Source organism: Corythoichthys intestinalis, chromosome 6, assembly GCF_030265065.1.
Source record: "Corythoichthys intestinalis isolate RoL2023-P3 chromosome 6, ASM3026506v1, whole genome shotgun sequence".
NCBI classification, from domain to species: domain Eukaryota; kingdom Metazoa; phylum Chordata; class Actinopteri; order Syngnathiformes; family Syngnathidae; genus Corythoichthys; species Corythoichthys intestinalis.
Genome location: NC_080400.1, coordinates 23,065,876 through 23,090,223, shown reverse-complemented (window position 1 = coordinate 23,090,223; position 24,348 = coordinate 23,065,876). Strand labels below are relative to the sequence as shown.

The 24,348-nt window shown below is 40.4% G+C and overlaps 2 protein-coding genes across 4 annotated transcripts in view; one reads left to right on the top strand and one right to left on the bottom strand.

The window, feature by feature from the left end:
• The window catches only part of strn4 (striatin, calmodulin binding protein 4), a 58,373-nt gene that overhangs the window by 28,126 nt on the left and 5,899 nt on the right, over nt 1–24,348 (top strand). Inside the window, exons 5-17 of the mRNA XM_057838515.1 lie at nt 1,652–1,837; nt 1,977–2,154; nt 5,826–5,982; nt 6,433–6,528; nt 9,368–9,486; nt 9,585–9,760; nt 9,904–9,951; nt 18,472–18,593; nt 19,736–19,903; nt 19,978–20,118; nt 20,351–20,449; nt 20,530–20,616; nt 23,649–23,838. Coding sequence (XP_057694498.1) covers nt 1,652–1,837; nt 1,977–2,154; nt 5,826–5,982; nt 6,433–6,528; nt 9,368–9,486; nt 9,585–9,760; nt 9,904–9,951; nt 18,472–18,593; nt 19,736–19,903; nt 19,978–20,118; nt 20,351–20,449; nt 20,530–20,616; nt 23,649–23,818 — 1,747 coding nt within the window. The 3' untranslated portion in view covers nt 23,819–23,838. The remainder of the gene's footprint in view (nt 1–1,651; nt 1,838–1,976; nt 2,155–5,825; nt 5,983–6,432; nt 6,529–9,367; nt 9,487–9,584; nt 9,761–9,903; nt 9,952–18,471; nt 18,594–19,735; nt 19,904–19,977; nt 20,119–20,350; nt 20,450–20,529; nt 20,617–23,648; nt 23,839–24,348) is intronic.
• LOC130917274 (uncharacterized) lies at nt 11,684–14,233 on the bottom strand. 3 transcript variants are annotated; one of them, XM_057838518.1, is made up of 6 exons: nt 13,925–14,233; nt 12,963–13,053; nt 12,798–12,864; nt 12,523–12,693; nt 12,134–12,371; nt 11,684–12,015 (listed from the first exon to the last, which is right to left on the bottom strand). In XM_057838518.1, coding segments are annotated over exons 1-6 (651 nt in total). In that variant the 5' UTR covers nt 14,007–14,233; the 3' UTR covers nt 11,684–12,013. The 3 variants fall into 3 exon arrangements, with proteins under 3 accessions (XP_057694501.1, XP_057694499.1, XP_057694500.1); XM_057838516.1 differs by lacking the exon at nt 11,684–12,015 and having other exon boundaries at nt 12,031–12,371; XM_057838517.1 differs by lacking the exons at nt 11,684–12,015; nt 13,925–14,233 and adding an exon at nt 13,645–13,910 and having other exon boundaries at nt 12,031–12,371.

The following is a 24,348-nucleotide window of genomic DNA, read 5'->3' as shown; positions in this document are numbered from 1 at the left end:
CCGTCAGAAATGTAATCAGACGAAACGTTTTCGATTGGCTAGATTACCAAAATTATTTGCATTACTTGCTAGAAAAAAATGCAAAAATATATTTTTAAAGACTTTTTTAATTTTTTTAATTTATTTCTTTTAAGTCATAAGTTTACTCGCTATAACATTACTATACCTTTAAACAGTTATACCCTTGACGTAATTTAAAGACATACCTGAAACACATTTCTTCTTAGTTTTACATCATAGGAAAGTCCAAAGTATTCCGCCAAAATATCAGGAAAAGAACTCTTGGTTCATATTCTCGTGTTATTTTCCCATGCCTAAAGGTGCCAAGTTCATCTGTTGTATACAACTATGCAAATATGAACACTACGAGAATGTCGAGCCATCATAGGTCTCAGGAAGGAGATTGATCAAGTGGCTTAAAGAAAACAAAGTCTAATCTCAAGCCTATTGAAAATTTATGGGCAAAACAGAAAAGGCATATTAGAGCAAGGTAGCCTAAAAACCCGGATAAAATATACTGGTTCTGTCAAATCCGTAATATTTGATTTAAAACATACATTTGAAAGGTAACTATTTTTTATGGTTAGGGTTTTATTTTTCACATGTGAATACTTTTGTTTATAACTACTGACATTTAACATCTACAACCCGTTTCAGACGCTTTCTGGAAAAAAAAAGTTGCTCATAACACTCCTCAGACCACTGTAAAATCTCATAGACATGGTGCCCGCGGGATCTTAACAAGCCTTTAAAAGTCTTAACGCAATAAACCACACCTAGTATACATGAGTTTCATGTGAATTACGGTTGCACAAAGTTTTTAAGTATGCAAATCGCACATTTCTTAAAACTCTAATGATGGAGAAAATACTGTTTAAACCTCGAAATTCAGAAAGCATGCGCATGCAGCAAAAAAAAAAAAAAAAAAAAAACTGGTACACTCAAAACAGGTCAAAAGTAGATAAGAAACAAGGCACACACTGTATAGTTTATGTACTTATTTAAATATGTTGCTGTCTTTCTCCTTTTTCTGTCTGAGACGAGGCCCGCTTCACTTCCTGGATCCATTAAAACTTGTTGCTTCAATAGTGTTTGATTGGCTAAAATGGCACTGGCCTTTTAAAACGTTTGACAACAGTTAGCCAACTTCCTTAAAAATACTGGCTTTTGGTTACGTTTTTCACCACTGTTACATATCAGAAAAATTTGGTGTCTTCTCACGTTATAAAACAAGATTCTTTGATCTAAGATGGAAATAATCAAGGGCTTGTCCATCTCTAAGTTTACAAATTTTGATGGTGTATTTAAAAAAAGCAGCCTTAAATTCTTTCGATTTTCAATTGCACTGAATTGTGTGAAATTGTGTGACAAAAGCCCAAGCGGCAAAGAAAAACATCTGCTGATGCATATAAAAGCATTTCTGACATTCCAGAAATTCAGGCCGGCAGTGTAATCCAATCTTAATTATCTGCACTTTAGATGTGACATTATAGACACACACAAAAAAGGAAATTATGTATATTAAAACCTCGAACAGAATGGCTAAGTTTTGGTCATATTTAGCAGCAGGTATGTGTATGGCTTTTAACCATTCATTTCCTTGTCCAATTTCTTGCTAAGTTTCTGACACATATGTTTACCGTCAATGTAGATACCTCGAGGAAGTTGGTTACTCAGACACAATACTCGACATGCGTTCAAAGCGAGTGCGCTCACTGCTCGGGCGGAACAGCCCCGAAGCAAACGGGCCGCCACCTCCTGAATCTTCTCCGGAGCCTGACACACGAGCAAGTGGAGAATCCTTGTTGGTCAGACAGATAGAAGAGCAAATTAAGAGGTGAGACTAAAGAAGATAATTAGATTTACACGTGTTGAGTCAGTGTTCCTCTTTAAAAATGCTGGAGTTCATAGCTTTTCAACTCAGTGTGGGTGATACAGTAATGTTCCAATCAATGAACTGAATTATCAATTTGTAGGAATGCAGGCAAAGAAAGCTCCAAGGAACGTCTCAGCGGCTCGGTAATCGATAAAATTCCTTTCCTGCATGGATGCGAGGACGATGACGAGGACGACAGCGACGAAGAGGACGACTTTCAAGGCATGGCGACAGACTGCATTGACGGCCCTCGCAAGAGCAAAAAGTCTCGAGTAAAGGTGATGGTTTGCTTTTGAGTCAGAAGTGAAGTAATAGCATAAACATAGCATAGTAGGGATGTATGACAGGCATTTCTGACTTTATGGCTACGTTCGTACTGCAGGTCTTAATGCACAAATCAGTTTTTTTTCGTGTTTTTCCGACTCGAGTGAGGCATTAACTTGACGACCTGAACGGTAATGGTCACATAAGAATGGACTATTTCAAATCTGATCTAGGTCGTATGTGGTTAAAATCCGATCTGGGCCACATTTTTCCAGAATGTGGCTGCGGTCTGAACTGTCAAGTCTCCCAAATCAGAATTCATGCAGCAATTACTTCAGCAAAGAGCGAGAGTCACGCGTTAGCACCTAGCTTGAAATCTATAGCTTGAAGAGTCATAAAAAAATGAAATGGGGGGGGCTGAAAATGCTCAGTTTTCTTTCTGTGTGCCAAATGAGCGGTACTGTATTTCAATATTGCTTACATAGCCAAGAGTCTGGTCAAACTGACCGTATGTTTGGGCGACATGCACGTGCGTGCATGCGTTCTATCAATCCATATAAACTTTGAATATGAGACTAAACTGGGATTATTTATGTTGTCAGTTATTTGTGTCCTCGGATATGAATAATCGGATTTGTGCATTAAGACCTTCGGTATCAACCTAGCATATGTTGATTAACATTTACTTTATAAGATGATGAAAAGTTGGAAGTTGTAGTTCTTTTTTAACTGTCGGTTAAAAAAGAAAATAAATATTAGAGATCGGACAAGAATATATATAATATATTCTAGACTGACTGGCCAACCCTACATTTTAAGTGCCATAAATACTTTTGCAATCCAACAACACAGCACCTCTAAAAATTCATGTCCAAAAACGAATTTTTTGTTTTTTTTTAGAAATTGCCAGCTTTTCTTCTTCTTGGCTTGGCTTGGCTTTGCGAATATTACAGACATGTCTCCCCATCAGCCCTGCTCATGAAAGTTTTCACAGCTGCCAACAGGAAAAAGCTTTGCTAACAAATGCGGTTATTTAGCCGATCGATCGGGTCCGATCACGTCATTTTCAAAGTATCGGAATCGGCAAAAAAATATCGGCCATGCCTTTTTTTAATATACAGTTGTGGTCAAAAGTTTACATACACTTGTGAAGAACATAATGTCATGGCTCTCTTGAGTTTCCAGTTATTTCTACAAGTCTGATTTTTCTCCGAAAGAGTGATTGGAACAGATACTTCTTTGTCACAAAAAACATTAATAAAGTTTGGTTCTTCTATGACTTTATTATGGGTTAACAGAAAAAGTGATCAAATCTGCTGGGTCAAAAATATACATACAGCAACACGAATTAGCAATTTCTTGTGAGTGATTATTGACTTGAACAATCATTGACTTGAACAAGTCAGGAAAGTCACTTGGAGCCATTTCAAAGCAGCTGCAGGTCCCAAGAGCAACAGTGCAAACATTTGTTTGTAAGTATAAAGTGCATGGCACTGTTTTGTAACTGCCACGATCAGGAAGAAAACGCAAGCTATCACCTGCTGCTGAGAGAAAATTGGTCAGGAGGGTGAAGATTCAACCGAGAATCACCAAAAAGCAGATCTGCCAAGAATTAGAAGCTGCTGGAACATAGGTGTCAGTGTCCACATTCAAGCGTGTTTTGCATCACCATGGACTGAGAGGCTGCCGTGCAAGAAGGAAGCCCTTGCTCCAAAAGCGGCACCTTAAGGCTCGACTGAAGTTTGCTGCTGATCACGTGGACAAAGATAACACCTTCTGGAGGAAAGTTCTGTGGTCAGACGAAACAAAAATCGAGCTGTTTGGCCACAATGCCCAGCAATATGTTTGGAGGAGAAAAGGTGAGGCCTTTAACCCCAAGTACACCATGCCGACCATCAAGCACGGTGGTGGTAGTATTATGCTGTGGGGCTGTTTTGCTGCCAATGGAACTGGTGCTTTACAGAGAGTAAATGGGATAATGAAGGAGGAGGATTACCTTCAAATTCTTCAAGATAACCTAACGTCATCAGCCCGAAGATTGGGTCTTGGGCGCAGTTGGGTGTTCCAACAGGACAATGACCCCAAACACACATCAAAAGTGGTAATGGAATGGCTAAATCAGGCTAGAATTAAGGTTTTCGAATGGCCTTCCCTAAACCCCATTGAGAACTTGTGGACAATGCTAAAGAAACAAGTCCATGTCAGAAAGCCATCAAATTTAACTGAACTGCACCAATTCTGTCAAGAGGAGTGGTCAAAGATTCAACCAGAAGCTTGCCAGAAGCTTGTGGATGGCTACCAAAAGCGCCTAATTGAAGTGAAAATGGCCAAGGGACATGTTACCAAATATTAGCGCTGCTCTATGTATATTTTTGACCCAGCAGATTTTATCACTTTTTTCTGTTCACCCATAATAGTCATAAATGAACCAAACTTCATGAATGTTTTTTGTGACAAAGAAGTATCTGTTCCAATCACTCTATCAGAGAAAAATCAGAGTTGTAGAAATAACTGGAAACTCAAGAGAGCCATGACATTATGTTCTTCACAAGTGTATGTAAACTTTTGACCACAACTGTATATATATTTTAATTAAATCGTTTTCTAATTGTATTTAACGTTACAGACATAATATGTTACACTCATCCAGAGTCTTTAGTTTAGGCTTAACGTAGGGTTATCAAAAATATCCCGATAACAGCGGCAATTAATTTATTAAAAAATGTGTCACGTTAATATATTTAACGCTATTAATATATACGCTGCACGACCCTCTCACTCATTGTCGCGCTCAATATGTTATGACTCCAATTTACCTATATAGAGAGATAAAAAGCAGCGCAAAATGAGATGAATGAATATTGGCAGCCTTTGATGCCGTTCTTCAATTGGCTAAAACCTTGCAATCCCTCTCCCTATGATTAGAAATATCATGGGAAGCAATGTGGGGAAGTAAGGTGGCAATAGATCTACGTTTTATCACCTTAACTTAATTCCCAAAGCAGAGAAGATATATCCATTGGTAGCACGGCGCACAGTCATGGTTTTACTTCCCAGCATGGTTCCACTTCCCATTATGCATTGGGGCATGCTGCAGTATCATTTACTGAAAGCTCAACAAATACACTAGATGGCAATATTTATTTACAATACACAAAGTCACAAGTCTTTCTATCCGTGGATCCCTCTCACAGAAAGAATGTTAATAATGTAAATGCCATCTTGAGGATTTATTGTCATAATAAACAAATACTTATGTACTGTATGTTGAATGTATATATTCGTCCGAGTTTTATTCATTTTTTTCTTAATGTATTGCCAAAATGTATATGATCGGGAAAAATTATCGGGAATGATTGAAATTGAATCGGGAGCAAAAAAAGCAATCGGATCGGGAAATTTTGGGATCGGCAGATAGTCAAACTAAAACGATCGGGATCGGATCGGGAGCAAAAAAACATGATCGGAACAACCCTAATTTAAAGTGATGGAATTAAGAAAAACAGTCACACTGAAAATAATCTCACTAATCAAGGAAGCGGCTGTAAATATATTTTGGAGGGGAAAAAAACATTCTTGATGTGATTTTTCTGACAATCCTACGACCCTCTTACTTTTTTCACCTTTTCAATTATGCATAATCACTTCGTGTTTAAATAAATCTTTCATTTTCCATCATATCCAGATGGTTTCAGAGCCCATGACCACAGACCTAGACCCGGAAGACGAGGAGGATGAGGACGACTCTGAAGACGCCTTGAGTGAATTTGACTTTCTGGGCTCCGGGGAGGATGGGGAGGGGGCGGGAGAGGCCAGGATTTCAGGGGACGGACGGGAGTTAGGTACGCAGCTACCATAGCAACAACCCCTTTCAACATCCCTGCCACTGTATTTGTCTTTTCTGACTGCCCCTCCTCTACTTCGCCACACACTCACCTTTTTTTATGAGTTACTTCTCATTATGTCTCAGCATCTCTTCTTGTCAATAAAACCGACCTCTTTTCCCAATCGCCTGTCTCTATTTCTCTGTCTGTGACTCTAAGCAGTGTCTCTGTCATCTGTCTTTAGGTGTTCTTTCTCTATTTTCCTCTCCTTCCTGGGGTTCATTACCTCATGAGTATCATGAAGTATAAGTATCATGCATGCAGCCTTTACATATCCACGTTGACCCCATAATAATCTGTTTGTAAAAGAATGAAATCTTATATCTTTTTGTCTACTTTGGCCTTCGACGTCATCCTCCATCTCTCTGCATGACTGGATTGTTGTCTCTTTCCTGTCGCCGGGTTCAGAGAACCGCAGGAACAAGTTGCAAGGCATGATGTCGGACTTCCCCGCAAAACCTGCCCCACCGCCCTCTGTATCGGGACAAGCCCGCTCTGGAGAAGGTAAGACATTCCGCTAAGAGAAATAAAAACATCTCTTATCAATCTTGTACATGTGTGGTTCTCAAAGTGTGGCATGAGTACCAGTGGTGGAATGTAAACAAGTAAAAGTACTTTGTTACTGTACTCAAGTAGATTTTTTGTTTATCTGTACTAGGGCTGGGCGTTATGGCCTAAAGTACGTATCACGGTGAATTGAGCAGATTTACCTCAATGACGATAAATTCGCCCAAGCGGACTGTTATATAATTTGAAAATCTGAATCAATGTGTGAAATACAAATTTACTGTTTGTTGTTTTATTTACCAGATTTCAATTTAACATATTTAACAACATGTACATGCAGTCTAAACATTAAGTATATAAAAAATTCTTGTAACCAATAAGAATTCAAGTATGAACATTTATAACGGCTTGTATGGCTTGAACAATGTACAACATTATAAAAATCAAGCTATATTGCTCTTTTGCCAATGAAACATTTAAGATTTTATGTTGGCAGTAATGACACAGAATGAAGCAAGCACATACAGAAAAATAGCTGTGGCCATTAAACGGCCATATTATAGGGTTCACTGTTGCATTATAATTTATGCTGAATACTTTACCCTCATAAAAAATATCAAAGAAATCACACAGATACAAAATAACGCGACATGCTAATCGCTAGATGCCGTCCGTGCCTAATCCACTCATCAAGTTCATCCGTTTTGACAAGGTTAGAGCCGCTATCCGACTCCATCACGTTCATTTTATAGTGTTAGCCACTAGCGTTAGCCTGTGGCCTGGCTACCAGAAGAAAGCACCCTCTCCTGAAATCGTGAGAAACAGGGAGGAAAGCGGCTGAAAGCCCGTTTGGAGGCCGCCAAGAGTCTACTTAAATTCAGTGAAAGTTTGGCGAAGCTCCCTTTTGCCCGACTCCATCACGTTTGCTTGTAGTGATAGCCGCTAGCGTTAGCCTACTGGGCATCTGTTGGTTTGAGTTCCTGATAACCACTTGACTTTATATGTAAGCACACAGACTGCTTTTTTAAAGGGGAATGAACATAGCTGAACAACACAGACTCAAATGGGGTTGAAAACACTATATTTTCTTGTTTTATTAAATTACCGAATTTACCGACATGGACAAAATTATGTCGGTCATCGTGAAGAATTGCGTAAAGGTAATTGGTAATGGTAAAATTGACAGCTTCGTTTTCACGCCTCTAGCGCAATCGATAAGCCCTGTGCGACAATACCATAATTGAGCACGAGGGGCAGCAACACGAGTACAAGCAAGATTAGGCAGGTGAACAACAAATTGACCAATAAATGCAGATGCAGATGGGTGCTACACACTCTTGTACAGTAAGTGGGGGTATACACCTGATAGTTGCTTGTAATCTGCCATTAGGCTTAAGTTAGGAAGTATATGTCTTTTTTAGCTTGTTAAGCTTCTGTTTACAGTGGAGTCAACTTTATTGCGTTTTTTTCCCCATTCTGCACAGTTTAAATTGAGCAGTCAATTTATTTTCTGGTTCTTTTTTTTTTTTTAATATTGGCTCAGATTTCTGTGTGTATGTATATTTTGCACCGGGATAAAGCTTTTACTTTTTACTTGTAAAGTAAATTTTAAAGCAAGCACTTTTGTACTTGAGTGATTTTTTTTTCTTTGATGCTTGTACTTTTACTTAAAAAAAAAAGTGAGTACTTTGGCCACCAGTGACAAGTACCACCAGTGGTACGCAGCCCCATTCTAGATGTATGTGAAAGATCGACTCAATTAAATGTTCAAACAACCTTTTTTAATCCACTACATGAATTTATCAATTAAGTAAAGTTCAGTTGTACAGACAACACCAAGGATAATTGAACTTCATATGAAAGATGTTTGCCAAAAGTATTTCAGTTTGCAAATGGCGACTTATACCTTATTTAAACACACAAACAAATGACATCTTGTAGCCATTTTCGCATGTCAGTTTACCCACGCACATAAAGACTGATAGACCTATATAGGTTTATGTGACAATGAGTATTAATGAAGTTGTGAGCAAGGACGGGCAATTGGTATGCTCAAATTTGGCTGACTAAAATAGTACTATAATTGATCAAATTTCTGCCAGCACTAATGTTATCCCGTTCCTGAAAATACTGGCTTTTTAAAACATTTTTCTCCACAAGTACACATCAGAGAGATTCTTTCTGCTGGGATGCACATGATAAAAGTGTTTTCTGTCCGTTTAAACTACGAAAGATTCACAATTAATGATTTAGAACTATTTTTCCTCAAATACTTAGGGACTTCTAAGTGTAATACCATTTGACTCAAATCTTTAAGTGCATTACCTTTTTTGTCCTGGAATTTAAGAACAGTATTCTCAAACTGTGGCTTGTGAAAGTAAGGATTTTTTTTTTTTTTAAACATTTTTGCTTCCCACAAACACGTATTTTTACTCAATGGCTGTCATTGACGTTTATAAGTCGATAAATAGGAGGACTGGCTGTGAATGCTCATGTTTCATTGCCAGTTAAGCTCGTAGATGTCCAATCACTGCCAGCCTCTCCCAGTCAAAATGGCGTAGACGTCAATAGCAGCCAATGAATTAATGTAGGCTCTGATGGTGATACTCAAAGAGCCTATAGTCTGTTAGGTGGTATTTGCTGTAAAATGTTTCCAAACCACTGGTTAAGATCCCTAAAAAAATAGGGTAGTTTCTCCACAACCTGTAAATATGTTCCTTCAGTATGCAAGCCAGAAGGATTGAAATAAGATGCCGGGGTTGACGAGAATCGCTCTATATTTTGATGATTTTGTAACTGACGCTGGAAGGACTGACGTACCACTCCAAACCTGCAGGTGGTGCCTTGGGTTTCTCCTCAGATGTTTTCATCATGGATGCAGTCGGAGGCGGTGACATGAACTTGGGTGAACTGGCTGATCTCACCGTCGCCAATGACAACGATCTCTCCATGGATGTAATGAACACATTTTCTCCTATGTAGCTTAAACCTTCCGAATCAGTAAGCCGATCCCGCTTTAATGATGTAACTCGTTGTGTGTGTGCGCCTTAAAGATGCAGGATAACAGAGAGGAGTTCAAGAAGACGTGGAACCCCCGTTTCACACTACGTAGCCACTTCGATGCCATCCGTGCTTTGACGTTTCACCCCAGTCAAGCGGTGCTGCTCACAGCCTCTGAGGATGGAACATTAAAACTGTGGAACCTTAATAAATCTATGCATTCTAAGAAGTAAGAACCCATAAAACATCCAGATACTTAGTGAAAATTGTCCAAATACAGTCAGAATCAACCATATATGTTAAGTTTTAAAACTGTAGTTTTTAGGCATAATTGAATTTTAATACAAACTGAAGCAAAATTTTCTTCCACAGGAACGCCGCGTTAGATGTTGAGCCCATCTACACGTTTCGAGCGCACAGGTAATTACAAACATGGCCAAACAAGCACATTAAATGTTATTTGCCGTCAAAATTTAAAATCTAAATAAATAAAATCACTGCTCTTTCCTTAATTGAGAATGATCGGAGTTGAAGGCAAAATGTTGCTGATCCTGTTTTGGTGTACAACACTAGATCCCGATAAGGCCACCTCTCAAAGTGCGAGATTTGTAATTTAAATTGATATTTTTTAAACACTAATTGTACCAAAAACTCCGATCTCTAAGCAGTTAAATGCTGTATCATTTAAAATTCATATTACAACATTAACCTGTGGTGCTGTATGGTATGTTCCAATGAAATAAAATGCAGATGGATAGGTTTGTGAAAAGTGAACCATACAGATTCAAACTCAAGGCCCGGGGGGCTAGATCTGGCCCGCTACGCCATTTTGTGTGGCAAGTGAAAACCAATCAGGTGCATCGACTTTAGTTGTCGCTCTAAAATAACTTTTAAATAATAAAAAAATAAGTACATTTTAAATAAATTTCAGATTGTCATTATGTAAAAATTAATTAACTCAAGTAATTCTATTGGAAAAAAAGTTTCGAATCAAATTTTGCTGCTTAGAAGATTTGTTTAAATAGAGTGACGTTGTAATGCTTTGTTTTGAAAGTGTTACATGTAGTTTTGTTGATTTGGGTGGATACACTACGGCCCAATCCCATTTCTATTTTTCTACCCCTACCCCTTGGCCCTTCAAACGGAGCAATGAGGGGTAGGGCTTGAAACGTTAGCCCTACGAATTGGGACACCCCTTCACACTCACGTACGTCATAAGTCCGTTCCGCTAGTTGTGACGTCATCAAAAAGCGACAGAACTAAACCAACATGCCTGCTGCTGTGGTGCCCACGCTCTCCTTGGCTATGAAGATATTTTTACAAATATCTGCGTCGAATCGACGAAAGGCCATCAGGCGAAGGCGTATTCGACATCTGGGAGCATTGCTGTATCTTGCTGGGGTATGTAAAATGAGAAAGTAATACAAATAACGCGTGTGAGTGAGCACTTTTTAGTGTCCAGCCAGCACAAATGGTTGGTAGCCTCCAGAGCTAGCGTGTGAAAGTAACAATGTGTTTGTGTTTGAAAGTCCTTTTAACTGTACAGTGGTAAAATATTGTTATACAGAAACAATTTGCCTTTTTTGATTTGCTGATTTATTGATTGGAGTAGTGTCCTAGCCTGGCTAACCAAACAAAAAGCAACAGCTAACGTGTGGCTTTTGTTACTCCCTCCTTCCGTTTGGGATAAACATGCTGCTCAGTGGGGCTTGAACCCATTTTTTTGTACTAGGTTCAGATTTGAATACATAAATACATTCAATGCATTGTGTGTGCTATCAATGTGTTGGTTTGGGGGATGAAAGCCTGATCTTTCCATGTGTGTCTTTCCAGCAGATGGGCCATCCCACAAATTATTGCCGGTTGGACCATAATATGCCTGTTCTAAGGTGATTCAATGTTGAGGCGGACTTGAGGCAGGACCTACACCTCAGCAGAAGAGCCATAAACGCTGTCCAAAAGCTGCTGCAGAGAGAGCAGGACCATGGTTGGGGCGGGCAACTGGAGGTCCTGATTTATATATACTGGTTGCCACATGGACTCTTACATCGTGGTGGCTCGTGTGTTGATGTGCAATGTATATAATTTTTGGTGATTTTTTTTTTTTTTTTTTTTTTTTTTTTTGGCACGCTTTTTCTCCCATTTTCCCATTACATTGTAATGTAATGCATCACATTTTTATTTTACAAAATAAATCTCTTCAAACCAATATGTTTCAGCCATTCATATGACGCTGATGTGATAATCGTGCTCACAAACTGTTATTCCTTTCTTTTATTAGCAGCTTCTTTTCTGAAATAGTGAACATAGTGCAAATTATAGCGTAAAGTGTCTGAAAGTGTGTGGTGCAACTACGGAAAATAAACAGTATGAATATGACCAGATTAAAAAAATGAACATAAGACAATCAATAAACAAAATGAAGAGATGGTGGGGTGACTGGAGCAGGAACAGCACATGGCACATTCTGGGCTCAGCGATGTTCTGGGGGGACAAGACACGGCATAACATTATAGGATACTTTAATCCATTGCAAAAAAGGTGTTACAGAATGAGGAAGTAGTGGCTGTGTGTACAATAGGTGCATGGCGCATCAACTTACACATTTTGTCCACCATGCGCTCAAACAGCGCTAAAAAGCGGTCCATTCTCTGCTCCATCTCCTCATGGCGTTTCTGCTCCTTCTCACTCTCGTGTACCAGGTAGTCAAGTATAGGGTTGGACTTTCTTCTTTTAGGGGATGGGGATGTGGATGGTGGAGGACGACTCTGACATGATAAGGGAACAGCAGGAACGGTGGCGGTGCATGGCGCATCGGAGGTGCTGGGCTCAGCGACGTTCTAGGGGAACATTACATTACAGCATGCACTTCAATCCATCGAGAAAAAGGGTGTTACAGAATGAGGGAGTGGTGGCTGTGTGTACAATACATCAATATTTGGACATACCATGCACATTAACCAAAAAAACAATATATGGCTGTATGTTTACCAAAGCACTTTGGATGATGGTATCCCCCTCTGCGCATGCATCCACCAAGAGTGGAGGGTCCATTGCTGCCCTTCCTCCCAGCACCGCATGCATATCCTCATAATATTGCCACGTTGTGGCGGTCTCCTGGCCTTCGTCTGTCCCACCCCCAGAGCAGGGAGTTTTCAGCTCCTGTAAGAAGCAAGACAATGGCAATTATGAATGTACTTTATTGCTCGCTGACAATATTTCAGGAGTACATAGTATTCATCTACTTAACGGGCATTACTGTTTACCTTGTATTTTTTGGAGACCTGCTGGGAGGACACCTTCCCCTGCAGCCCCAGCTCCTTGATCAGCTTCCTGTGTTGTAAATGCGAGGGATAACGTATGAATTGCTAACTAACAAACAGACAAACTCTGGCAAAAACATAACCTCCTTAGCAGAGGTAATTACTCACTTCCACTGTTTGGCCGAGGCTTTTGACTTCAAGAATCGTTCTTCGTTCTCAGCGCGAAACCTAATAAGCCTCTTTGTTTGTGCTGGACTCCCTGTGAATCACATTCACGAACCTGAATACTTGTGATAATAGGTATCGAAATGACGCACACGTCGCTCAAAAGCAACACTACATTGCTCGCAAATTTTAAAAAACGACAACTGTGTTGTTTTTCGACTTTTCCCAGCACCTTCACATGCAGTGACCGATTCCTTATTTATGCAATAAAGAGCAATTTCGCCGATGTGCGTTTATAGCAGAAAAACTACACATTGCGACGTAAGCCGCGCTCACTCAATACATCGGTTATCAGAACTTAAAACGGTTAAAACAGTTAAATTTGGGGAAAACAGCTCCTTACATTTGTGTACATCTTTCTTTGCTTCCGCCATTTTGGAAATGATACTACATTGCTCGTGAATCTTTACAAAACGCCAACCGTGTTGTTATTCAACTTTTCTCAGCGCCTTCACATGCATTTACCGATTCCTTATTAATGCAATAATGAGCGATTTCGCCGGTGTGCGTTTATAACAGAAAATAAACTACACATTGCAACGTAAGCCGCGCTCACACAATACATCAGTTATCACAACTTAAAACGGTTAAAACAGTTAAATTAGGGAAAAACAGAGCTCCTTACATTTGTGCACACCTTTCTTTGCTTCTGCCATTTTGGAAATGATGCTACATTGCTTGTGAATCTTATGAAAACGCCAACCGTGTTGTTATTCAACTTTTCTCAGCACTTTCACATGCATTGACCGATTCCTTATTTAAGCAATAAGGAGCGATTTCGCCGATGTGCGTTTATAGCAGAAAAAACTACACATTGCGACGTAAGTCCCGCTCACACAATACATCAGTTATCACAACTTAAAACGGTTAAAATAGTTAAATTGGGGAAAAACAGAGCTACTTACATTTGTGTACTTCTTTCTTTGCTTCCGCCATTTTGGAAATGATTCGGGGGGTAATCGCTTTGCACCCTGGGAAATTTCGCATAACCCTCCGTTTGGAGTGAGGGTAGTCATGGCCCTCCGTTTGGAGGGGTGGAAAGCCCACACATTAGCGTGAATTGGGACAGCCCTACCCCTACACGTGAACGCGCAAAACGGACGGGAAGGGGTAAGGGGTTAGTGTTGTATCGGTCGCGAACGATTCGTTCTTTTTGAACGAATTGTTTGGGTGAACGGGACCGAACTAATCACCATCTGCACTGATTCGTTCTATGAAGTTGGTGCTTGTTTACTGCGTGGGAGGGCGTTGAGCAAGCGGCAGCGTCTACTGACATCGCACACGACCAATCAGACGCCAGCCTCATCGCGGGCAGGGGAGTGACCGGAAACAGAATCAGGGCGTATGTCACTCACTTCCACATGTGGCCAATGAGCAGCCAGCGTGCAGGCAGGGGGACAAGACTGAGTTTTGTCACTTCCCGTTCAGTGACTCGGTCCTCCGGTTCCTGACCTAGCTTGCTGCTAACTTGACTTTCCAGTAATGGCTATGCGGTGAACGAATCAAAAAATGAAAGGAAAGGACTTTGTCACATATTTGTTAACGTGGAGCCTATCAAATGCAGCTCAAAAAGACAAAAACACCACACAAATCTAGCGAGCATGGTTTAGTGTACTACTTTTCTCAACAGACTCGCGACTACCTATTACGACATACTATCAAATTTACAGTAATTTAAAACACGGGTAGCTACGAGGCAAGCAAAAGCTGAGCTGCGGTCGCGTGACGGCAATGAAGGGGGCAAAGAACTGTCACTATAAGGAGGCTTCATGGCAGCGATATTTACCTCATACGTGCACAGAAAAAAATATTTAGTATGATCACCATAATACTGATTTGCAATGAAACGGTATATACATGTCCATTTTTTCCAAGTGTTTTATTTTTTTTTTTTTCGTGTCAGAGCGTGTCGGTTGGTTTGACAAATTATGTCAATCCGTCCATCATGCGCTACTCAAGCGCCCCAAAACAACGCACGCGGACACGGGAGATGTCGCAATATGTCTACATTTTTCTTAACAGACTAATGAGGGTAGAAATGCGACATCTTAAAGAGCAAGCAATCATTTCTCGTCAGCATTTGACGATCTGAGATGCGGGGACGACAGGGGAGTTGACCGGATTATTTTATTTATTAATACCAGTGCAAAAATTCAATACGATCATCTTAATACTGATTTGCAATTAAACTGTCAAATATCAAAATGTAGTATTGTCTTTATTTCAGAGCAGGACATTCGACAACTAGCTATTTAAACTTATAGTTTTAACAATAGTAACTAAAAATAATAGTGATGAGCATAAAAACAAAAATACAACAGAGCGAGAGGTAAATATGATGTGTTGGTCGTTCCATATTTAGAAATTAAACTTTCGATTTATTTTTATTTCGTGACAGCAAGCATGCTGCGTTGGCTGGTAGCAGCAGCATTGTAAATGTGATCAAGAACATGCTAAAGAAAGTCCGTGCGCCCCCGACCCCAACCCCCCGCTCCCCCCACAAAAGGAAAATGTTTAACCGTGTCCTCAATCGAAATGCAAGCACGAGCCATGACTTTGAGCCCATAAAACTAGGACAGACGACGCGGAAGTTCTCCCTCGCTTTTGCAGCAGCGGGAGGGAGACGAGGCTGTCTGTGAAAGCAGAATGATATTGCCTGTCACTCATTACTGAAACTAGGACGAGCGGTCAATTAGGAGCCTGTGTGCAAGAGAGAGGGAGGGACCAAGAATGTCTCTTCCCGTTCAGTTATACTGCGAAGCGGTCTTTGGTGATTCGTTCGGCAACGTCACTTCCCGTTCACTAAACGAACGATTCATTTGGGCGGGGAGGGAGATGAGGGGGGCGAATGATTCGTTGAACGATTCGTTTGAACGAATCTTTTTACTGAACGATCCGGAATGGATTCGTTTACTCAAGTGAACGACAGATCCCGTCACTATAAGGTGTAGGGCCAAGGGGTGAAATGGGATTCACCCTACACCTCTAGTGGCAACATTGTAGTGGCCATAACTCGCATAACAATGCTGAATCCAGCTGCTCCCTGTTAAGACCAACATAAGGTATGTTTTTGTTTGCGCTAATATACTTATGCATTCGTTATTTAGTTTAGAAGTATATTTAGCATTTTTTATGGGAATATGTTGTTAAACAATTTAAGAGCTTTGTGTACACCCCCACCCAAAAAAAAAAAAAAAGTTAGCATTTTTAGCATTTAAGTTACCAGACTTTTACTATACAAGTTAGGTAGTTGTTCTTTTGTTGTACTTAGATCCTCATTTATTTATATCGTTTGAGGCAAAATTCAGGTATTTTAATTTCTTTTTAAATGCCTTTTTTGCTTTTGTGAAATGAGAGTGCAATTCTGTAAAGCGGCAACCCTTGTAAAAACATCAAGATTTTGCAAGCAAAAATCACCCTTTTAAGATGCCCCTACAATTTCAGATTACGGGATACATTGGTCATATCAAAAACAAAAAAAAATGTTGTGTCTATGTCAGGGGTGGGCAAACTATTCCACAAAGGGCCGCCCGCAGTGGGTGCGGGTTTTTGTTGCAACCCATTAAGAGGACACCTTTTCACCAATCTGAAGTGCAATCAGTCGATTGCAGTCAGGTGCTTCTCATTTCGGCTGAAACCGCATTGGTTAAACTATCTGTGCTGGGTCAGTTGGAACAAAGACCAGGACCCACTGCGGCCCTCGAGGACCGGTTTGCCCACCCCTGGTCTATGTAATAATATGAGATCATCATACATTTACAGTGAGGCAAATAAGTATTTGGTCAGCCACCAATTGTGCAAGTTCTCTTACTTGAAAAGATTAGATAGGCCCGTAATTGTCAACATGGGTAAACCTCAACCATGAGAGACAGAATGGGGGGGGGGGGGGGGAGGGAACATACATTTTTTTTTATTTTTAATGAACTTATTTCCAAATTACAGTGGAAAATAAGTATTTGGTCGCCTACAAACAAGCAAACAAGATTTCTGGCTGTCAAAGAGGTCTAACTTCTTCTAACGAGGCTCCACCTTTAACTCATTATCGGTATAAAAGACACCTGTCCACAATCTCAGTCAGTTACACTCCAAACTCCACTATGGCCAAAACCAAAGAGCTGTGGAAGGACACCAGAGACAAAATTGTAGACCTGCACCAGGCTGGGAAGACTGAATCTGCAATAGGTAAAACGCTTGGTGTAAAGAAATCAACTGTGGGAGCAATTATTAGAAAATGGAAGCCATACAAGACCACTGATAATCTCCCTCGATCTGTGGCTCCATGCAAGATCTCACCCCGTGGCGTCAAAATGATAACAAGAATGGTGAGCAAAAATCCCAGAACCACACGGGGGGACCTAGTGAATGACTTACAGAGAGCTGGGAGCACAGGAACAAAGGCTACTATCAGTAACACAATGCGCCACCTGGGACTCAAATTCTGTACTGCCAGACGTGTCCCACTGCTGAAGAAAATACACGTCCAGGCCCGTCTGCGGGTCGCTAGAGAGCATTTGGATGATCCAGAAGATGACTGGGAGAACTGGGACTGTGTTATGGTCAGATGAAACCAAAATAGAACTTTTTGGTAGAAACGCAGGTTCTCGTGTTTGGAGGAGAAAGAATTCTGAATTGCATCCGAAGAACACCATACCCACTGTGAAGCGTGGGGGTGGAAACATCATGCTTTGGGGCTGGTTTTCTGCAAAGGCACCAGGACGACTGATCTGTGTAAAGGAAAGAATGAATGGGGCAATGTATCGAGAGATTTTGAGTGAAAATCTCCTTCCATCAGCAAGGGCATTGAAGATGAGACGTGGCTGGGTCTTTCAGCATGACAATGATCCCAAACACACAGCCAGGGCAACAAAGGGCTGGCTTCGTAAGAAGCATTTCAAGCTCCTGGAGTGGCCTAGCCGGTCTCCAGATCTCAACCCCATAGAAAATCTGTGGAGGGAGTTGAAAGTCCGTGTTGCCCAATGACAACCCAAAACATCACTGCTCTAGAGGAGATCTGCATGGGGGAATGGGCCAAAATACCAGCAACTGTGTGTGGAAAAACTTGTGAAGAGTTACAGAAAACGTTTGGCCTCCGTTATTGCCAACAAAGGGTACATAATAACAAAGTATTGAGATGAACTTTTGGTATTGACCACGTACTTATTTTCCACCATGATTTGCAAATAAATTCTTTAAAAATCAAACAATGTGATTTTCTCGGGTTTTCCCCCACATTCTATCTCTCATGCTTGAGGTTTACCCACGTTGACAATTACAGGCCTCTCTAATATTTTCAATTGGGAGAACTTGCACAATTAGTGGTTGACTAAATACTTATTTGCCCCACTGTATATGGGTTGGTAGACATGAAGGTCGTCCGGAGGAAACCATATGTGGCCCACAACAAAGACAAGTTTGTCACCCTTTATCTAACTTATTTTCTCTTTTTGTCCAGTGGTGCAGTTTTGTCACTAACTATGGGAGAAGATGGAGATTCCTGCTACAGCGGAGGCCTGGATGGAAGCGTGCGGTGTTGGAAGATGCCAGACCTCAACGTGGATCCGTATGACAACTACGGTCAGTTAGTCAGCTCCAGCAGCTGCCCACTTTGTTAGTTAGTTATGTAAATTTAGGTCTTGTAATACAAACCGCATTCCCCAAAAGTTGGTACACAACAGATATTGTGAATTAAAACTCATTGCAATGATGTGAAGGTGCCAAATGTCAGTATTTTATTCAGGATAGAACATATGACAGGTCACAAAATTAAACTGAGAAAATGTATCAATTTAAGGGGAAAAATGTTGCTTTTAAATTCTATAGTGTCAACAAATCTCAAATGAGGACAAAACCGTTTTCACCACTTACTAAAGCCTGGGGACCAATGAGGCAAGTTTCTCAAGTTTAGAAATAGGAATACAGTCCCATTCTTGTCTAATACAGGCCTGTAACTATTCAACTGTCTTGGCCTTCTTTGTCGCACCTTTTCCTCTTTATGATCGAACATATCTTGTTCTAGAACAGGGTCTCCACACCGGCCCCCAAGGGCTGCTGTGGGTCTCCGTATTTGGTTTTGTTCCTACCAGTTGAGCACAGACAGTTTTACCAATGAGGTTTCTGCTAAAACAAGCAGCACCTGACTGATTACAATCAACTGATTACAATTGTAAGACACCAGCTTGGTCTTATTTTGTTGAAATAAAATCAGGCACCCACTGCAGCCATGTGAAATGGTTTAGAGACCCCTGTTCCAGAACTTGAATGCACTTTTGTGCATTGACGGTGCTGTTACATTGAAGCTGCCTATGCCACGTGCACTCATGTAAACCTATACCATAACAGATGCAAACTTCTGAACTAACGCACTAATAACAACTTAGGTAGTCCTTGTCCTCTTTAGTCCAGATGACATGGTGTCCCAGTTTTCCAAAAAGAGCATGGAATTGTGATTCCTTTGACCATTGAACAGTTTATCACTTGGCTGCACTCTATTTTAATTGACACTTGGCCCATATAACGCCTGTGCTTCTGGGTCCTGTTTAGAAATAGCTTCTTCCATGTACTGTATAGTTTCGTCTAGCAACGGCAGATAGCACGATGAGTTGTGTTTTATGTTTTCTGGAAGTTTTACTTAGCCCATTCCTTTACGGTAGCATTCCTGTTTGTAGTGCAGTGCCATTCAAGTTTGTACAACCATTGTTTTATGCCGCCTCAATTAGATCCTGGTATCGAGAGCAGCGTGCTAGCAGGCCATGAAGACAGCGTGTGGGGTCTCACATACTCTGCAGTCCAACATCGGCTTGCATCGTGCTCAGCGGATGGCACCATTCGCATCTGGGACCCACGGAACTCTGCCCCCTGCCTGTCTGTCTTCAACAAGGAGAGAGGTAGATAGGGCACGACGGCGGAGGTTTTTCCTTGTTTACACACGTAACACAGCACATTGCCACCTTCTCCACAGAACATGGAACGCCCACCTCAGTGGCCTTCGTGGCCTCTGACCCCAACCAAGTGGTTGTGTCATTTGACGCAGGCGAAACTCTTCTCTACGACCTGAACACCGAGCAGAGTGTCACAGCACTAGAGACGCAGACCAAGGATGGTATGTCCAGGACTCCTGCATCACTAAATCAACCCATTCATTATTAAACAACATGCACAAGGCATCCCCTTTGAAGCACCACCGAATATTGTGCTCTTTTTCATTCTTTAGTTATGAACAGTTGAACATTATATGCAACATTGTAATAAGACTTTGGTAGTGAATGAGTTAACTGTATCAAGAAGTTGTCATGGATATCGAGATTGTGACAGTTGTTTATCGTCCTTTACAGGAAGTGAACTAATTAACCGTGTGGTCAGTCACCCATCTGAGCCCCTCTCTATCACTGCACACGAGAACCGCACCATCCGCTTCTTAGACAACAAAACGGGTATCCACAGTTTGATATTTAATGGTCAAATGTTTTGGGAAACACAAATGTAGTGATCCATATGATCCATTGTTCTGCAGGTAAAGTGGTCCACTCCATGGTGGCTCACCTGGATGCAGTTACATGTCTTACTACAGATCCTAAAGGCACTTACCTCATCTCTGGCAGTGAGTAGCAATTAATTCTACAATTAATATTTTTTACTTAACATAATCTGGGTACTGCATGCTAGAGCTGTCCCGATTAGTCAACATAGTCGACGTCATCGATGACGTAAATCCTTCGACGAGCACAACATCCCGCCGACGGTTAATGAAGGGTTAAAAATATATATGCGTGGAAAGTTCAGAATGTCGGACGCTCGGTATGCAAGCGGGGAAAGCAGCACAAAGCCAAAAAAAGCGCACCAGAAAGTCCAAAACATTGACTTATTTCAAAGAAACAAAGGAGGGTACACTGGTGTGTCCTGTCTCTTCAATGCCAAGCTTGGCTGCACGTCGGTCGTGAATAAACACCTACGCTGTGCCCCAGTGTTAATTTTCGAAGACTACAGGAGTCAGTCCATCTAAATAACTAACGACATGTTTTATTGAAGTTGCTTAGCCTGGCGCGATATGCAATGAGTCCATTTATCGCACGGCAAATAAAAATGAGTGCGGTAATTTTCACGGCTGCGCTTTATTGCTACGCATGCGCGCTGATGGCATATGAGACTCCAGTTCCTTTCTCTTATCAACACGCTGTAGAATTAAAATTCAGACATACAAAATAAGAAAACACATCTACAGTGGGGAGAACAAGTATTTGATACACTGCCAATAGGAAAACCCATTGGCAGCGTATCAAATACTTGTTCTCCCCACTGTATATTAAACATTGTAACGTTAGCATTGCTACACTGAGGTGAATGGGTGGAAAAAAGGCAACCTACTTTAGCCTGCTTTAAAACATTGGCAGTCTTCTCGTAAAAGCAAACTTGCGGTTAAAAGGTGACACTTCAAACATGAAAAATCGCTGGTTAACAGCATTTGCAAACGAAAAAAAAAAGGAGAAAAAAAATCTATTACTGACACCACATGCAATGACAAAAAGTGTTTTTTTTTTTGCAGAGTGTAAAGCTTAAGTTAGCTGTTTAGCGAACGTACTTCCGGTGAACATTTCAAAATAAAAGCATGTCATGTTCGTCATATAAATAACGATTTCCCACATACTTCAGAATTCAGATTCTACACTAAGAATACCTTTAAAATGACACCTTTTATGAAAAATCTGATTGGCAATGAATAATTATTATAATACTATTATATATAGTACTATACCATAATATTAATGCTAAGTGTCTTTCAAGAATTGTTCTGAATCATGTTGGAAAGGTGAAGTCAGTGTTCTGAATCTGTTTACATTCCATTCTTTTGCACTAGTTAATTCTATCAGCATTTGAACTCATTGTTTATTTGTGATTTATTATTGTTATTTACGTGTTTATTTTTACTTCAATAAAGAATTTAAGTGTTCCAAAATGTTTTTGTGAATTGATAAGCGTCAACAAAAATTTCATACTTAAATTAGTGGGGGGGAAAAAAAAAAAAAAGTTTAATTATTAGATTAGTCGACCAATCGTAAAAATAGTCTGCTGACTAATCGGAAGAAAATTAGTCGTTTGGGACAGACCTACTGCATACGCAATATTTTCAGTTACATTTAAAGACTTTTGCACTATCACATCAATATCTACACACAAATTGTCATTCGCACTATCCTATCAAGTCGGCCATCTACCTCTTAGTCTGAGTACTTTAAATTGTCAAAATTCCACTACATCACCATTTGCTGCTGCTAGTCACTTATCACTTTATTCCGAGTTTGTGTACCCTGTAATCTAAGTTATTATATTACCCTTATTGTACTTTTCTTTTATGTGGTGTACTTTATGGAGAAGCTTTAAATATCATTGTACTCTGTATAATACTAATTAGGGCTTTCTATTCTATTCTATTCTATTCTATTCTATTCTATTAATATTCAAGAGTCAAGTAATCACTGTTACTCAGACAAAACAATTGCAATATAAATCACACTGTAATATTATCCGAAGGAAAAATCTGCAATCACACGCTTCCTCACCCCAAAATGCATCATTCATCAACATAATAAGTGGAACGGCACACTAAAATGTAATTTCGGTTCGATTTCTTGAAGTGCTTGGTTAGGGTTATTTTCGCTGAAAAAAAAAAGGCAGGGGGGAAAAAATGCTTAAAATGCTTTTATTTGTAAAAATGTATGGAAACAATAGAACCTCTGTAAATAAATGAAAGCGTCCTATTTGGTGATATTTCATAGGAATTTGTTTTACAGTTTTAAAATAAAGAAAAAAAACAAGCTGGTACTGTCTCCCAACAGAAGTGAAAGAGTAGGTTTTTTTTCCAGCAGAGGCTTCTCATTTGCATGCATGTCATGCCTACAAACTGCTCGTTTGTCAATAATGACCGACGCTTAAAGCCTGATGCTTCTGCGTAGCAGTGATGGCGTAACGACGACAGCCTCAATGAGCATTCGATAGTTCTGCTCTGTAATTTACCGCCATGCCACTAGAGAGGTGTGGCGTTGTGTTTGTACGGTTTTGGGGGACTCTTGTTGACCTCCTCTAGTTTTCTTCCTGTTACACAATGATGCCAACGGAGATGGAATGCTTGGTCAATTTTTGCGTGTAGCACAACAATGTTTGAAAATGGTGGGGATTTTGCGCTGAACAGAAAACAACAGTCTGAGCGGACCAATCACAGTTAACTTGCGTCACGTCTCAACACGTTGACGTGACGCGAAGTCAGAAAATTGTGGAAAAGCACGTCAGGCTACGGCGAAGGGTCGTAAATCCGGTCTGCCTTGGCGGTGTAGGTCTGCCGCGGAAGCATAACTCAGCCTTAAGGCGTCTGTACGGAATCTCCCACTAAACTTCAGTTCCCCATGCAGCTCTTAGGCCGCACTAATAAGACTTTTTATGAGCCAAAAAACCATACATGAAACATAACCGAAATGGTACATAAGTAAGTAAAACTAAACATGCAAAACGGAAACATTGCAGTACATCCATGTGAACCATGTGACCTCTAATCATTAGCATTTCTTTCTTACCACATTTGTCTAGCGAACATTTTTTCTTCTTTCTTATGTATAATTATAATTCCCCGTCCCCTCGCAGGCCACGACTGCTCAGTACGCCTATGGATGCTCGACAACAGGACGTGCGTCCAGGAGATTACTGCCCACAGGAAGAAACACGACGAGGCCATTCACGACGTGGCCTTCCACTGCTCTCAGCCCTTCATTGCCAGCGCCGGCGCCGACGCACTTGCCAAGATTTTTATCTGACTGAACTTCGGTTTGATCTAGTAAGGCAGAAAAAACAGATTTACATCAGCTTTATTTTACAGTAGCAAGTCAAGTGCAAGTGCAAGTCAAATTTACATTTATTTTACGCAAACAAACACACAGACATGAATTACGTAGTTTAGAGTTGTGTTCATAAAAATTTGCATCCTAGTCTTTCCAGATTGGTAGTCACATTTAAACAATTCAAACACAACTTAGATATGTAGTCACATATTTAATCAAAAATCTTAATTCACATACACAAAATCTAACTGGTATAAAATTCTCATACCGTATTTTTCGGACTATAAGTCGCACCTGAATATAAGTCACACCAGCCCAAAAATGCGCAATGAAGAGGAAAAAAAAAAACATATAAGTCACACCGGAGAATACGTTGCATTTTTTGAGAAAATTTACTTGATAAAATCCAACACATAGAACAGATATGTCATCTTGAAAGGCAATTTGAAATAAAAATACAGTAGAGAACAACATGCTGAACAAGTGTACATTATGATAATGCTACA

What these genes read in the sequence shown, in the direction of transcription:
- LOC130917274 (XM_057838516.1), bottom strand. Translation starts at nt 14,006, where the DNA reads ATGCGAAATTTCCCAGGGTGCAAAGCGATTACCCCCCGAATCATTTCC. An exon ending in AAAGAAAGAAGTACACAAAT is followed by an intron (nt 13,054 to 13,924) that starts GTAAGTAGCTCT and finishes TGTGATTCACAG; the next exon opens with GGAGTCCAGCACAAACAAAG. An exon ending in AGGTCTCCAAAAAATACAAG is followed by an intron (nt 12,694 to 12,797) that starts GTAAACAGTAAT and finishes TGCTTCTTACAG; the next exon opens with GAGCTGAAAACTCCCTGCTC.